The sequence below is a fragment of the Corythoichthys intestinalis genome, chromosome 18, assembly GCF_030265065.1.
Source record: "Corythoichthys intestinalis isolate RoL2023-P3 chromosome 18, ASM3026506v1, whole genome shotgun sequence".
Taxonomy (NCBI): Eukaryota; Metazoa; Chordata; class Actinopteri; order Syngnathiformes; family Syngnathidae; genus Corythoichthys; species Corythoichthys intestinalis.
The window spans coordinates 16,770,992-16,787,626 of NC_080412.1; the positions used below are offsets into that span (position 1 = coordinate 16,770,992).

A 16,635-nucleotide genomic window follows, 5' to 3' on the forward strand; every position below is an offset into this window, starting at 1 on the left:
TTTCCGGTTCCCACAACCCATTGCGAATAGCATGGACGGAGACTGATTGGCAAGGACTCCCACTACAGAAAAAGAAAAAAGAATATGACTTTCCCTCGTCGTTGTCGTTAACATTTAATGTCGTTCTCTGTTCAAGTCGACAAAATAAGACTTTATACACGCGATGTATTTGTGAGCAAGCTGTGAGGAGCAGAGAAACCCCTTCTTTATTGCTTCCGGTAAGAACCACTCGGCTCTTGGATAGCATATGAACGCTATGACGTTAGCGATGCTAGATAACGGATTCAATTTAACGGTGAAATAAAAGTCTCTTTGGTCACTTTACCATAGTCACACAACCCATTTGCTGTTCTAATTAGCAGTTTCGTCGCCTAGAGTTACGTATTTTTGATATATCTACGTAGTAGAATCCATCTGTTGTAAAGCTATCAACGCCTTCCGGCATTTATTTGTCATCAGCAAACATTTTGGCTAGGTTGAAGGAATGAACCTTCATTTGACTATTTTGGTCAGAAATGAATTGGACGTATAGCGCCGTCAATTGCAGGCAAGGAGTTAAATTGAGAGCCTTATAGGGTTAAGGTGGATTTTTTTTTTTAAGGGGGGTGTTTTTACATCGTCTTTTCTAGGAGTGGGAACCTCTTGGTACCTCACGATACGATACCATTTGCGATACAAAGCTCACGATAAACGATCTGACGATATGGTGATACAACGATTATCGATACATTGGTCAGGAAAGCATTCTAGAATATAATGCAAACAACTAATAAACATAAAAACAAGCTTCTGATGTGAATTGGAATAAGTTTTATCACTAGTAGACGTCAAATCCGTTTGAAGTGGGAGGGATGTTCGTTCATTCGCTGCCGCCCTCCCACTTCAAACGGATTGGGTGTCTATGGCTGTCAGTGACAGCCAATGCCAGGCAATGAGGTAATTTTGGGCTATTTAAAGTCATTTACCTGTTGATTTTCAGTCACTTCCTGTTGATTTTGGGGTATTTTACGGGTCACTTCCTGTTTATTTGGAGGGGCAGTTTACATGGCTACTCTGCGACACGAAGACGCAATGACTGTGTTGCGGAGTGGCCTCGCGTGCATATGGTGTCGGCGAAGACGAAAAATTCTGAATCCTGCCTCCAAAGTGGAAGAATCCGATTGCAGGGGATTGAGGGTGGCTTCCTTGGCATGCATATCAAAGGCTCCCGCGGCGCGAGACCGTGCCGATAACGTCAGCACTTGTACAAGTCATATTGCGCGTGCGCAGCAGTGCTACTAAACATTAAAAACAGCAAATATGACGGAATGTCGGCTTTAATTTACTGTTTTTATTATATTTTTGAATTAAATATGTTGAATGTTTCTATTTTTGTGCCTTTTTGAACAAAAGAAAAATGCCATTGTTTCGAGTGGGCGGGCATATTTTTTTCCAGGCTGAGGGAGCTTGGTGGGGTCAAAGTGCATCATTCTCTGTCGCCCAGTAAATATGCAATGCCCCCTAGGGCCTGGCATGAATACTCATGGTACCCGGGGGTTATTAAAAGTATTAAAAAAGCATTGAATTTAGTTTTCCATTATTAAAGGTATTAAAAGTATTAAATTAGCTGTTGTAAGTCTGGAATTTTTGAACCGTGGTCTTAATTTTCAAGAACATCTCAGTGCAACCTAAATTATATCCGTGACGTTTTTTTTTGTTTTTTTTAAAAATTCATAACGAAGATGACGCATAGAATTTTTACGATGCACTGCACTACAATTCGAAATGCAACTCGTGCGTGCCAAACCACCACAACCGGCAAAACGGAGAATCCACCCACCTCTGCATCGGGAATGCGTCCGTTTGTCGGTGGAACGAAAACCCTGCAGGCAGAAGTATTGTGGATTCTGAACACCAAAACAGACCACCATTCATAGACTTCAAATGAGTCAATTGGTGATCTGTTTCGGATATTACGTCATTTTTGGTCGGCATCGGCTGTCACAATGTTGGTCATATTGTGTTTTGTTCCAGAGGGAGCGTTCCCGTTGTCATAACTGTCTTTTGTAACGAATTTTCAGTTGGCAGGAAAAAAAAATGCACATTTTCTTAATGTTTAAATAGTTTACATATTTTTATGATCATTATAAACGCATTTACACAATGAAATAACGCTGGAAATGTTGGTTAAACATAATGTTGGTCAAATCGTGTTTTTTTTTTCCGGAGGGAGCATTCCCGACTTCGTAACTGCAGCCAATTTAAGCTCATCAAGACTTTTTTTTTTCAAATCGGGCCTAAAAAAATCAAGCCTGACCCGAACTGGTCCGCGGGTATTAAAGCCCGACCCGCGTTTTGTGTGATAACATTTGTGACGATGTCTGCATAAAAGCCTGTCTTTAGTAACGAATTCTCAGTTGGCAGAAAAAAAATGCACATTTTCTTAATGTTTAAATAGACTACATATTTTTATGATCATTATAAATTTATTTACACAACGAAATAACGCTGAAAAGTTTTTTAAATATAAATAAACCGATGCGGTTTTGCGGACTCGCAGAGGGGAAGTTTAAAAAGGGCGTATAGGCACGCTCTGGCTCTGCAATGACCATGCGCCTTGTTTTTTTAATCCAAATTATTTATTTTATAACAAGTATTCCTTGGTTTATCATTCATACATCGTTAAAATATAGTTATTTCAAAAAGTTAGCGAGAAAGAACCCTGTGAAATGTGTTTTAATTGTATCTTCAATATATGTGCATTCTTTTGTCAAACACATTTAGTAATTGAGGTTAAATTTGATGTTCAGTGCTTTATTTATTTAATATTCACTATGCTCTAAATAATGGGTGCAAGAAAAGTATTAATTTTCAGTTGAAATGGCATTAAAAAAGGTATTAAAAGTCTTGAATTTAGATTTATCAATTCTGGGGGGACCCTGATACTACATCGTTTTCATGCGGAATTGGACATTGTTTGAATGGAGACGCAAATGCAAATTTGAAATTTTTCGTATTCTCGGAGAGTCACCATGTAAACGGCCCCTGAGTTAGAATAGGAAGTGACCTGGGAATCACCCAATAGGCAGTGACTCAAAACTCAGGAAATGACCTGTAAATGCCCTGAAAATTGGACAGAATGACTGTGAATGCTCTGGTTTCGAATGAACGAACTTTCCTAGTCTAAATGGATTCGGCATCCTGCACAGTGAGCGAAGTCTTAGAGTTAACTAAGACACTATTATGGTGGAAGATTTTGGTAGCAACTTGGTGGTTTCCTTTTTATTTTTTTAGACATTGACACCTTTTTAAAACGATATCTCAATTCTTGGCAGAAGCATATTGATAACGTTTTGTGATAAAGTATCACGATATATCACCATTTCGATATTTTGTCACACCCCTAGTCTTTTCTACAGAATCTTTCCGTGAGCCACGACCCAAGTCAAGATGGCAGGTGTAGTAGCCAAGCGAGAGGGGCCACAGTTCATCAGTGAAGTGGCGGTGAGGGGCAACGCCGCCGTGCTGGACTACTGCCGCACCTCCGTGTCGGCGCTGTCGGGAGCGACCGCCGGCATCCTGGGCCTGACGGGACTGTACGGCTTCATTTTTTACTTTTTGTCCTCGTTCCTCCTGTCTTTGCTGCTTATCCTCAAGGCTGGACGTCGATGGAACAAGTGCTTTAAATCCAGACGGCTGCTTTTCACCGGTGGTCTGGTCGGAGGTCTTTTCACCTACGTCCTCTTCTGGACTTTCCTATACGGAATGGTGCACGTATATTAAAATGACCTGAATTCTCCTTAAACTAAATCCATTTTGTTTGAGCTGTAGTTGAGCCAAAAATAGATTTTGATGCTATTCCAGTAGACCTGCTGAGCTGACAAACATACAATTTTCCTTATCACACACTCAACAATGCCTTCTATTAACCCCAGGACTCTCATTTTTTTTAATCCTACCCAGGACTTATATTATTTTGTAGTGTAATAATGACTGTAGCACATGACATCCTAAACAATAACTTGGTTTGACACTTTTCTGTACAGGACCGATTATCAATACGTGGAAATGTGATTACTAATTGGAATAAATACCTCTGTACTTATTTGTGTTGTCATTTTATTTTTTTCAGCTTTATACTGTTGAAAAGACATACATTCATTTGCAACGATAAGACCTTTCAAATAAATAGGAATACACTCACATAGTAACAATTGAATGTAGCTCATGTTGAATTCATTGCGTGAATCAAGGCAAAAAAAAAAATTGATGGGTGCTTTTGATAATATGAAAAAGAATGCATTTGAATTTTAGGGTAATTTTTGTTAATTGCAACAATTGAAGGACAGGTCTAATGTGGCTAAACCACAAATGAATTGAATTTGGGAATATCAATATTCAGTGAGGAGCAGAAGTATTTGCACCCCTTGTGATTTTGCAAGTTTACTCAGTTGGAAAATAGAGGTCTGAAAGTTTCAATCACAGATGCATTTCCACTCTCACAGACATAATCTTAAAAAAATCCAGAACTGACATTGTATGATTTTTTTGATAATTGTAAATTACTAGGGTTCATAAGTATTTGTACCCCGGAGAAAATCTGTGCTAACATTTAGTGCAAAAGCCTTTGTTTGCAATTACGGAGGTCAGATGCTTTCTGTAGTTCTTCACCAGGTTTTCACATATGGAAACAGGGATTTTAGTCTGGGCTTCCCTGTTAAAGCTGCTGCCCCTGCGACCCGACCCTGGAGCAAGTGGAAGATGATGGGTGGATTTTGGCCTATTCCTCCACAAATCATCTCTAGTTTCAGCTCCATCCAAAGATTTTCTATTGAATTGAAGTCTGGCTAGGCCACCTCAGAACCTTGATATGCTTTTTATGCAGCCTGCCACTCCTTGGTCAGCTTGGCTGTGTGCTTCAGATCATTGTCATGTTGGAATATCCAGCCACGACTCATCTTCAAGTCTTTGACTAAGGGAAGAATGTTGTGGCTCAAAATCTGACAATACATTTCACCACTCTGTTATATACAGTATAGTCGTCCTTTCCCCTTTAACGAAAAGCACCCCCAAAGCATAATACTTCCACCCCCATACTTCACAGTGGGGATGGTGTTTTTGGGATTGTACTCATCCTTCTTTTTCCTCCACATAAGATGAGTAAAGTTTGCACCCAAAAGTTCTACTTTGGTCTCGTCAGACCACATGACTTTCTCCCTCTGCATCATTCAGATGGTCCCTGGCAAACTTCAGACGGGAATTCACATATGCTGGCTTCAACACGGGAACCTACTGAGCAATGCATGATTTTAAACCATTGCAGCGTCGTGTACTAACAGTAGCCTTTGAAAACTGTGCATCCCTCTCTCTTCAGGTCATTGACCAGCTCATGTCGTGTACTTCTCGGCTGAGCCCTCACGCGATGCCCCACGAGGAGATATTTTACATGGAGCCCTAGTCCAATTATATTAGATTATCAGACTTTTTTCTTTTCCATTTTCTAACAATGACTGGAACTGTAGATTTATTCTCACCAAGATGCTTTCCATTGTCCCATAGCCTTTGTGTTGCTCAACAATTTTCTCTGGTGTCTTTTAAAGCTTTTTGGTCCTGCCCATGTTAGCAGTTGGATTATAACTGACTGTGGGGTGTAGCCTAAAGGTGACAATAATGAGCTCAAACGGGTGGTTGATGGGTGGTTACTCATGGGATAGTAAGGTAGACTTTTTTAAGGTCGAGTCACACATGGGGTACAAATACTTGTGAACCCCAGTAAATTACAAATAAATTATTGAAAAATACATACAATGTGAGTTCAGATTTTTTTTTTTTTAAATTATGTCTCTATAAGTGGAAATGCATCTATGATTGAAATTTCAGACCTCTACCTATGTTCTCAGTGGGTGAACTTGCAAAATAACAAGGGGTGCAAATACTTATACTCCTCACTGTATTTTTTATTGTCAAATCAAAATGGTGACTTTAAAATAAATGAAAGTTTTATGTTCATTTTCTTATGAACACCAGTAACGGTCAATTTCAACCGAGGTATGTTCTGGCAGCTTCTGTAAATCATTGTACAGTGGGGCAAATAAGTATTTAGTCAACCACTAATTGTGCAAGTAGTCCCACTTGAAAATATTAGAGAGGCCTTTAATTGTCAACATGGATAAACCTCAACCATGAGAGACAATGTGGAAAAAAAAACAGAAAATCACATTGTTTGATTTTTAATGAATTTATTTGCAAATCATGGTGGAAAATAAGTATTTGGTCAATACTAAAAGTTCATCTCAATACTTTGTTATGTACCCTTTGTTGGCAATAACGGAGGCCAGACGTTTTCTGTAACTCTTCACAAGCTTTTCACACACTGTTGCTGGTATTTTGGCCCATTCCTCCATGCAGATCTCCTCTAGAGCAGTGATGTTTTGGGGCTGTCGTTGGGCAACACGGACTTTCAACTCCCTCCACAGATTTTCTATGGGGTTGAGATCTGGAGACTGGCTAGGCCACTCAACGACCTTGAAATGCTTCTTACGAAGCCACCCCTTTGTTGCCCTGGCTGTGTGTTTGGGATCATTGTCATGCTGAAAGAACCAGCCACGTCTCATCTTCAATGCCCTTGCTGATGGAAGGAGATTTTCACTCCAAATCTCTCAATACATGGCCCCATTCATTCTTTCCTTTACACAGATCAGTCGTCCGGGTCCTTTTGCAGAAAAACAGCCCCAAAGCATGATGTTTCCACCCCCATGCTTCACAGTGGGTATGGTGCAATTCAGTGTTCTTTTTCCTCCAAACACGAGAACCTGTGTTTCTACCAAAAAGTTATATTTTGGTTTCATCTGACCATAACACATTCTCCCAGTCCTCTTCTGGATCAACCAAATGCTCTCTAGCAGGACCGCAGACGGGCCTGGATGTGTACTTTCTTCAGCAGGGGGACATGTCTGGCAGTGCAGGATTTGAGTCCCTGGCGGCGCATTGTGTTACTGATAGTAGCCTTTGTTACTGTGGTCCCAGCTCTCTGTAGGTTATTCACTAGGTCCCCCCGTGTGGTTCTGGGATTTTTGCTCACGGTTCTTGTTATCATTTTGATGCCACGGGGTGAGATCTTGCATTGAGCCCCAGATCGAGGGAGATTATCAGTGGTCTTGTATGTCTTCCATTTTCTAATAATTGCTCCCACAGTTGATTTCTTTACACCAAGCGTTTTACTTATTGCAGATTCAGTCTTCCCAGCCTTGTGCAGGTCTACATTTTTTGTCTGTGGGGTCCTTCGACAGCTCTTTGGTCTTGGCCATAGTGGAGTTTGGAGTGTGACTGACTGAGATTGTGGACAGGTGTTTTTTTATACCGATAATGAGTTAAAACAAGTGCCATTAATACAGGTAACGAGTGGAGCCTCGTTAGACCTCGTTAGAAGAAGTTAGACCTCTTTGACAGCCAGAAATCTTACTTGTTTGTAGGTGACCAAATACTTATTTTCCACTCTAATTTGGAAATATATTCTTTAAAAATCAAACAATGTGATTTTCTGGGGTTTTTTCTTCCACATTGTGTCTCTCATGGTGGAGGTTTACCCATGTTGACAATTACCGGCCTCTCTAATCTTTTCAAGTTGGAGAACTTGCACAATTGGTGGTTGACTAAATACTTATTTGCCCCACTGTATATTTATGTTTATATACTTTAAACTATTAATATAAGCAGTTATTAAAACATTTAGGTCAATTTTCTGTGCTTGGCTGGAAACCATGTCAGGATGTACTGTGTTTCCTGCTCATAGTTTACCAGGATAGGCTCTAGCACCCTTGTGAGGATAAGCAGCACAGAATTCAGCACTTGTTAACTTACAGTGCCACCCTCCCACTTCAAATGGTTTGGATGTCTACTACTGATAAACTCATTGGAATTCACAGCAGAAGGATTAAAAGAGCTTGGACGCCTATCCCTCAAAATGCCATTTTGAGTTGCGATTCACTCATCAGCCAGCAACTACATTTCTGCGTCGGTCTTTACACAGTGCAGTTGTCTTGACTAGTCGCCCCGCCCTCATGGCAAAAGAATCACTAAAGCAGGTGGCGAGCCAGCACTCTGTCAGTAAAGTGATCAGTGACTTCCATTTTCAATTGCGTGAGGCGAACGTGATGTGATGCTTTGGTTCTGCACCCTGGGGAGAGAGGGTAGAAGTGTACCGCTGCCCCGTGTTGCGTGGAATGGTGGGACCCCGCTTGTCCTTGTTGGGCTCGTTCTGAGCCCCCGTGGCTTCGATATCCTCATTCGTGGTATTGACAGCCTCTTTTTCTAAAGCTAATTTCTTGGATTTTCTTAACCTTTCCCGTGTCTTCTTTTCCCTGATTGAGTTCCGCTCTTTCCTGTAATATTCACAAAGAGATAAACCAGAAGATGGAAAATTTGATTAGGAAAAACTTTGAAGTCAGAGGAGATGACATTTTGTCATTTGACATTCTTCAAAGTGTTTCCACTTCATAGTCATGGTGTTTTTCAATACAGTGTGTTAGCAATAACACTTTATAGGACATGTGACTTGTTTTTTATGATAACAAATATAATACATTGGATTAATGTAGGGGCAGTCTTACAGAAGTGAGGCAGCCAATTCACACCATCATCAAATCGTTCTCACGCTACTTTCAAAGAAGAGTGACGTGTTTTGCCTAAGTACATAACGACAATTGACAACAAAAGAAGTCCAACTCATTTAAACAGAGAGGACTGGCTGCGATCTTTCAGTGCCATTAACGGCGGCGCAGGATTTCCAATCCATTTTTCGAATGAAAGTTCATTCATTCACCCCACCCAGTCAAAATTAATTGGGACATGTAGCGCCGGCAATGGCAGACAATGAGTCAAATGAGTACTACCGTAATATAAGCATAATAGGCTGGCATTATAAGACTGTCATAAGACCAAATTTAAAAAAATGAAGCTTTGAACCAATTGGCAAAGGAGCTTCATTTATCCAACTCTGCTCCCTTGGGGTACACGGTCAACCTCTGCTGTCAGCACTATTTTCGTGCGACATGTCTCCTAGCATGCTTTGCAGCGCTAAATATGTAAATAACAATGAAAATTCATGTTCTGTGCTAATTATTTCTTCAGTTACTGTTCCAGTTGTTTCATTAATTGCTAGTTATGGTATTTAGTAACACTTTATTTGACAGCGGCGCCATAACACCGTCATAATTATGACATGAGACTGTCATGAGCATTAATAAATGCTTATGACAGATGTCATTTATTGTCTTCCGGCAAATTATCTTACTTTTGAATGGATGTAAGAGATCCGAGCTGGACATAAATGGAGTTAGTGACTAAATTTTTCAGATGGCACTTCATGACATCTTTCATAAGCATTCTTTAATGCCCATATGAGTGTTATGTCATAGTTATGACAGTCTTATGACAGTCTTATGATGCTGCTGTCAAATACAGTGTTACCTATTAACACAAAAAAAAAATGAACAAATAAGCTACACTGGACTTTCAGAGCAGGATTCAAAATGAAGGAAAAATTAGCGGCTTACAGTCCAAAATAGGCCTGTGCCAATTACCGGTATTCAAAGTATACCGTGGTATGAAAATGTCAAGGTTTTAAAACCGCAAAAATTATGTGTCTTACCATCCCTAAGATATTAACTATTTTTATTTCTAAAAAATGCATGGAGAAATCCCTCGCATGCAGCTGTAAGACTCAACCCTCCTCCACCGGTTGTTGCTTAGTTTCAGTGCTTCAGCTGTGCTAAACAATGGCTGGAGGAGGTGAAACTCCTGATTTTTTCCCCTATCGACGAAAACGAAATCGCTGGTATGGGAATACTTCGGTTACAGAAAAGTTACGGTCGACCGCATCTTAGAAGAGGACGGCCAACCGACATGTAAAACATGTTTGCAGAGAGTGGCTGCCGAGGAGGCAATACCTTCAATATGATTTCGCATTTATACAAAATTAAAGGTTAATAAACACTGTCATGAACATTTCCCACCAGCTAAGAGAGTTAACTCCAGCATGTTTAGTATGTCTAGCGGTGGTAAAACGTGTGTTTTTTTTCTCTCTGGCAACTGTCTGTGTTGCGAAAGAGTGTGTGTATAATGTAAACATGATACGAGTCATACACACGTGCTTTTTATGGAAAATAATTCAATTACTTTTGTTCTGATGGTAATAATGTTGAGCTGTAGCTGTGGGTTTCGGCTCACCTAAAGGACTGCATTTATTTTTAATTTTATTTAGAATATATATATATTTTTTTAAATTATTTTAACTTCACATTATCCTTATGTTCCAATTTGCTAATATGTTTTGAAAAATAAAAATCCTATTCAATGAAAAAAAGCTTCTTTTTTTGTAAACCCAGATATCTCAAAGTAACAGATTTTAGAGCTGTAATTGCAGTACCGAAATACTGTGAAACTGTGATATTTTGGCTGAAGGTTATCATATCGTCAGAATATCATACCGGCACATGCCTAGTCCAAAAATTACAGTAGTTAAAATAACAGACATTTGCAATTCTAACACTTTGAAAACATTACTATACATCATACTTGAAATTGATGATCTCAAATTTCTTGTTTCGATAGAAGGAGCTGGTGTTCATCATGTACAGCAAGATCATATCGCACACAAAGGCTCCCTGAAATGAAAATTCCCAACTTTTTAAACAATGTTCGCCAAATGCTCATTGTCATTTAACCCATCAGCTGAAATAAAGATACAGTAACTTACGATTCCTAGAAGAGCAACTCCAGAACCAATGGCGATTATTGTGGGAATAATATTAAATTTCCCTGCCTGCAATGGAAAAAACCCACAAAATTCAGTGCAGTGACTATTTCTGGAATACCCTTTGTTCCAATGTTCTGCAGTCACAGCTACTACCTGTCCATTGATCATGATGTCAAAGCGAATCCCATATACTTTATACAAAGTGCGAAAGTTTTCCCCATTTTGATCCTTGAAGTATTTGGCGTATCTGCAAAGCAATTACATCAGATGGTTTAGTGAGAAAGGCAAGGAGTAATAGTGAAATGGCATACCTGAAGTTGTATCCTGATGTGACAGAGTTGTTCACGTTGTTGTCCAAACGGGTGAAACTATACTGTGGGTTACATTTAGAGTAATCTTTATCCAAATCACAGTACCACTCTATTAGGATGCCAACAGAGCCGCCCTGAAACAAAACAATTTAAGAAATAATATAAAAATAGATAGAAATGAAAAAGATATACCGTAATTTCTGATTATAGGAGCTACTTTTTTCTCTCATTTTGAATTTTGTGGCTTATAGTCCGGTGAGGCTTATTTGTTGATTTATTTGGGTTAATAGATAACACTTTATTTGACAGCAGCGTCATAAGACCACCATAAAACCGCCTTATGTATGACATGAAATGATCATGAGCATTAATGAATACTTATGACAGATGTCATTAAGTGTCATCCGGCAAATTCTGTCACTAACTCCATTCATTTCCAACCTGGATCTTTCACATCCATTCAAAAGGGAGATAATTGGCCGGATGAAATACAGAACAATAGTTTATTTGAACATTTCCAGTCTGGCTTTCGAGCTCATCATAGCACTGAAACTGCATTAGTCAAAGTAACTAATGACTTGTTACTAGCCGCTGACATTGGATTAGTCTCGATCCTGGTTCTGTTGGACCTGAGTGCAGCCTTTGACACAATCGACCATAATATCTTATTGCAGAGACTAGAATGTGACATAGGCATTAGAGGAGCAGCGCTCTGCTGGTTTAAATCATATTTATCTAATAGGTACCAGTTTGTCAATGTAAACCAGCAATCATCACCGTACTCTAGAGTTAGTTATGGTTTGCCGCAAGGATCGGTCCTCGGGCCCATCTTGTTTATGCTGTATATGCTTCCTCTAGGTAATATCATCAGAAAACATAGCATTAACTTTCATTATTACGCTGATGAAACACAACTGTATTTATCAATTAAACCTGAGCAGATCAGGCAAGTGGACAAACTAAGCACCTGCGTCCGAGATATAAATACCTGGATCAGCACTAACTATCTTCTACTTAACCCTGAAAAACCAGAAGTCCTTATAAGAGGCCTGAAAAGTGTGAGAGACTCTTCAGCTGCCCAGATAGTCACTCTGGACAATGTAAGTGTAGCCTCCAGCACCACAGTTAAAAACCTAAGAGTTCTATTCGACCCTGACTTATCGTTTAAAGCTCACATTAAACAAACCTGCAGAACAGCCTTCTTTTACCTGCGCAACATAGCCAAAATTAGAAATATTTTATCTTAAAACGATGCAGAAAAATCAATTCACGCGTTCGTTACATCGAGATTGTATTACTGTAACTCCCCACTTGCAGCTTGTCCTAAAAGTTCTCTAAAAGGTCTTCAGCTAGTCCAAAACGCAGCAGCAAGACTTTTAACAGGAACCAATAGAAGAGAGCACATCACCCCTGTGCTCCAGGCCCTTCACTGGCTTCCAGTCGAGTTTAGAATTAAATTTAAAATCCTCCTTCTTACATTTAAGACCATTAATGGTTTGGGGCCATCTTATCTCACCGATGCTCTGGTTCCATACCGCCCCAACAGAACACTCCGATATCAGAATGCAGGTCTACTGGTAGTTCCCAGGGTTTCTAAAAGTACTGTCGGAGCTAGAGCCTTTAGCCACCAAGCTCCCGTTTTATGGAATCAGCTTCCAGCTAATATTAAAGAAGCCGAGACAGTCTGCACATTTAAGATTAGATTTAAAACGTTCCTATTCGACAAAGCTTATGGTCAGGCTAGTTTAAGTCGGAGTAGACTCACAGTTTAGTCTAAGCTGCACTAGAAGTTATAATGCTGGGGGAAGTACAGCCACTGAGTTCTATCTCCTTTTTCTCACTCTACCTACCACTTGTCTTACTTTATTTCTATTTTCCAATGTTAATATCCAGTTGTCTAGTCTCTTCATCACTAGTCACCCGGTGTCCCCTTTCCCCCCTCCAATCTGGGGAGGGGCTATTTTTCAGCTGCAGCCTCCTGACTGTCCGGACCCCTGGCTGGATGGACGTCCTCGTTGCTACCCCCGTCTCATCTGGCTAGATGGACCTTTTCTTGTTCCTTTACTCCACTGCATCTTTACGGACTGTAACTTCGCCTGCTAATTCCCATTAGCAGTCCTGGTGCTTCCTGTCTATCCGTCCTGGGAGTGGATCTCTCCTGACTGTGGTACTCCCCAAGGTTTCTCATTTTCTCCCAAAGACTCTGAAGTTTTTGGAGTTTTTCCTTGCTGACATGGAGGGTCTAAGGATGGGGGATGCCCAGGACTTGAACTTTATTTATTCATCTTTGTTGCTTCATTTGCTGTTTCTGATTGTGTATCATATTGCCTCTGCAAAGCCCTTTGAGACAACCTTGTTGTGATTTAGCGCTATACAAATAAAATTGAATTGAATGAAACAAAATGACATCTTTCATAAGCATTCGTGGCAGTGTCATGTCATAATTATGATGGTCTTATGACATCCTTAAAGCGCCACTGTCAAATAAAGTGTTACCAAATACCATAACTACCAATTAATGAAACAACTTGAACAGTAACTGAAGAAATTATTCGCACAGAACATGAATTTTCATTGTTATTTACATATTTAGCGCTGCAATGCATGCTAAGAGGCATGTAAGACGAAAACACTGTTGACAGCAGAGGTTGACCGTGTACCCCAAGGGAGCAGTGATGATAAAAAAGAAGCTTATTGAAGCAATGAAGCTTTGCAGTCAATTGGTTCAAAGCTTCATGGTGGTTTATTTGGTCTTGTGACAGTCTTATAATGCCGCTGTCAAATAAAGTGTTACCGGTTAATATCTTTTGCTGTAAATATCCCATTATACAGATTACAAAATTTGCTTTGCATGACAAACAGATATGCAGATACTGCTCATATTACATTATTATTATCTGTGAAAATTTATATTTATTATAAACTGTATTGAAACTACTCCAGTCTTCAAAATTGACTAGTGGGACTACAAATTGGTCAAAACTAGGCACTTTTGGGTCCCATCCAACAAATTGACAAACCACCGCAATTTTTAATACCTTGGCAGCCATGTCTTGGAAATCGTGTCCAGCCCATTTGATCAGATCTCCGAGCCGAAAAATGGGACAGTAAGGATGGTCGACATGGTCATAGGAGCATCTTTTCAAGTAACTGTCATCAGCGTTGTCAAGAACGTTGGACCTGCGAAAATGATGACACCAGCCGTGTCAAGTACGACAACTGAGGGACATCATTGCTTTGGTATAGGCCTTTATGTTGTTAAACTGTCTTTCTGTGAGTCAAAGGATAGACCATAAAATATTACTTACAAAACACTTAATGGCTTTGAACCAAAATACGGTACATGCTTGATTTGCCCCCCCCCTACGAAGAAACTAGACTGCTTAGCTAATCTGGAACCGCTGTGGTGTGTGTTCCGCGAACAAGGACCAAGCAGGATGAGGCTGCTTTCAGTTATTATGCTCCTCACCTCTGGAAGAAATTACCTAAAGATCTGAGGTGTACTCAAACAGTTAGCGCCTCTAAATATGGGCTAAAAACTAGAGTTGCACTGATACCTGGCTATTTGGTATCGACCAATGCCGATACTCTACCTATACCACCACAAAAAAAATAAATACATTTACTTTTTTTTCTTTTAATACAGGGTGGGGCAGAGTACCTTGCTTATTCAAATTTGGCACCCTGAAGCAATGGTTGCTCTGAGGATGGTAGGGATGGACTTATTTGAGAGGGTGGGGCTTAAAGTTTGGTTCTTAACGTGCTTTTTTTATTTTGTGTTTATTTTTCAGGAACCCCAGTGAGTATCGTAGAGTGGACGAAGTTGGAATGTGCTTTCGCTGTTGAGGCATTTTTTCAAGCGGTCGCTCAATCGTCGCAACACGACGTGCATTCCGTAGACATTTTAATATTGCCCCCCGTGGTCGTGTTTCTGGCTGGCAGTCAATTGTTTCATGGGTAAACAACTTCAGGGAAACGGGTGATGTAAAGAAAAGGAAACCTGGCCTCCCACAAACAGCAAGGTCACCCCAAAACATTGACGCGGTGAGACAATCTGTTTTGAGATCTCCCCTACGGTCTGCCCGCAAACATGCTTCTACTCTTGGGTTGTCTGCTCGTTCTGTGAGACGAATCCTCCAAGAAGAACTGAAATGACATCCCTACAAATCAGCTATGGTGCAGGAACTTAATCCACGCGAATTTATTACTCGTGAAAATGCATGTGAGGTGCTTTTGGGCTTGCCTGACTTTGTGATGAGGCTCACTTCCATCTTTTGGGATCTGTAAATAAGCAAAACATGCGCTATTGGTGTGCACTATCGCAAGTTGGCATAATTGGACCTTGTTTTTTTTTTAAGAAAACGAACAGGCAGAATTAGTGACATCTGACCGTTATGTCAACATGATCAATGAGTGTTTCCTACCAACACTAAACCAGATGGGTGTGGAAAGGGGGGCAATATTGAAATGTCTACAGAATGCATGTTGCGTTGCGACGATTGAGCGACCGTTTTGAAAAAAATGCCTCAACAGTGAAAGTGCATTCCAACTTCGTCCAGTACATGATGCTCACCGGGGTTCTTGAAAAATAAACGCAAAATAAATGATGCACGTTAAGAACCAAACTTTAGTCCCCATCCTCTCAAATAAGTCCATCCCTACCATCCTCAAAGCAACCATCGCTTCAGAGCGCCAAATTTAAATAAGCATGTTGCTCTGCCCAACCCTGTACTTAATTACAGCATACTCACTTGAATGTAAAATCATTGCTTTGGTCACACACTGCTTAACCTTTTGGCTGCCTTTAACAGCACTAGTCATCCAATCCATTTGAAGTGGGAGAGTTGGCAGCGAATGAACGAATGTATAAAATAATATTAATATTCATTCGCTGCCATTCTCCCACTTGAAATGGATAGGATGTCAACTAGTGATAAACTGATTGACATTCACAGCAATAGACTACTGCACACCACATGTCTATCATCATCTTGGGATTTGGAAAGAGTGACAAGTGCTCCTCTTTTTACAGCAGCATCCAATTGACAACAAGCTGGCGGCCATCTTGTGTGGGCTGACCAGCGGTTGGAAACTAAATCTCGAAGATTACATATTGCACAGCATCGGTGCATTATTTAGTAGTACTCCATGATACGGCTTGCTGATTTTTATGTGATGTAAAACACTTTGAATTATCTTCAATTGAATTATGCAACACAAATCAATTTTCCTTGCCTTGTTCATAGACCTCATAATAATATTGATGGGACACAGTCCCTGCGCCACGCCTTCATGTAGGGGGCCGTGCCACACTCTGCTTCAGTCGGTCAAAGTCAGTCGCAGTTATTCTCAAACGCATGCAACGATCCAATGCCGGATTTAGGTTGAAAAAGTAAGGAAGCTGTACTGCATACAAACAGGAAGGATTGTCTCAGGAGTGATTTGTTCGAGGATTCGAGGTAAATATTATATTTTTCGTACCATGCATGCATTTTGAAACATTGTGGAAAAAATCAATGGAGAAATTAACCGCTACGGCATTGGCGTCATAATTCGCAATATATATGTACAATAAAATGCTAACTGCTA

General features: G+C 40.2%; 2 protein-coding genes across 3 annotated transcripts in view; one reads left to right on the forward strand and one right to left on the reverse strand.

Moving 5' to 3' along the window:
* On the forward strand, nt 1-4,100 carry emc6 (ER membrane protein complex subunit 6). Of its 2 annotated transcripts, none has more exons than XM_057821571.1 (2): nt 1-218; nt 3,387-4,100. In XM_057821571.1, exon 2 carries the CDS (start codon nt 3,430-3,432, stop codon nt 3,760-3,762), a length of 333 nt encoding a protein of 110 aa, XP_057677554.1. In that variant the 5' UTR covers nt 1-218; nt 3,387-3,429; the 3' UTR covers nt 3,763-4,100. The 2 variants fall into 2 exon arrangements, with proteins under 2 accessions (XP_057677554.1, XP_057677555.1); XM_057821572.1 differs by having other exon boundaries at nt 3,399-4,100.
* Nucleotides 4,093-16,635, reverse strand: part of p2rx5 (purinergic receptor P2X, ligand-gated ion channel, 5) — a 24,696-nt gene continuing 12,153 nt past the window's right edge. Inside the window, 6 exon segments of the mRNA XM_057821570.1 lie at nt 4,093-8,360; nt 10,555-10,643; nt 10,736-10,801; nt 10,889-10,982; nt 11,047-11,180; nt 14,085-14,226. Coding sequence (XP_057677553.1) covers nt 8,111-8,360; nt 10,555-10,643; nt 10,736-10,801; nt 10,889-10,982; nt 11,047-11,180; nt 14,085-14,226 — 775 coding nt within the window. The 3' untranslated portion in view covers nt 4,093-8,110.

Excerpts from the sequence above, each read along its gene's own strand:
- emc6 (XM_057821571.1), top strand. The coding sequence starts at position 3,430 with ATGGCAGGTGTAGTAGCCAAGCGAGAGGGGCCACAGTTCATCAGTGAA.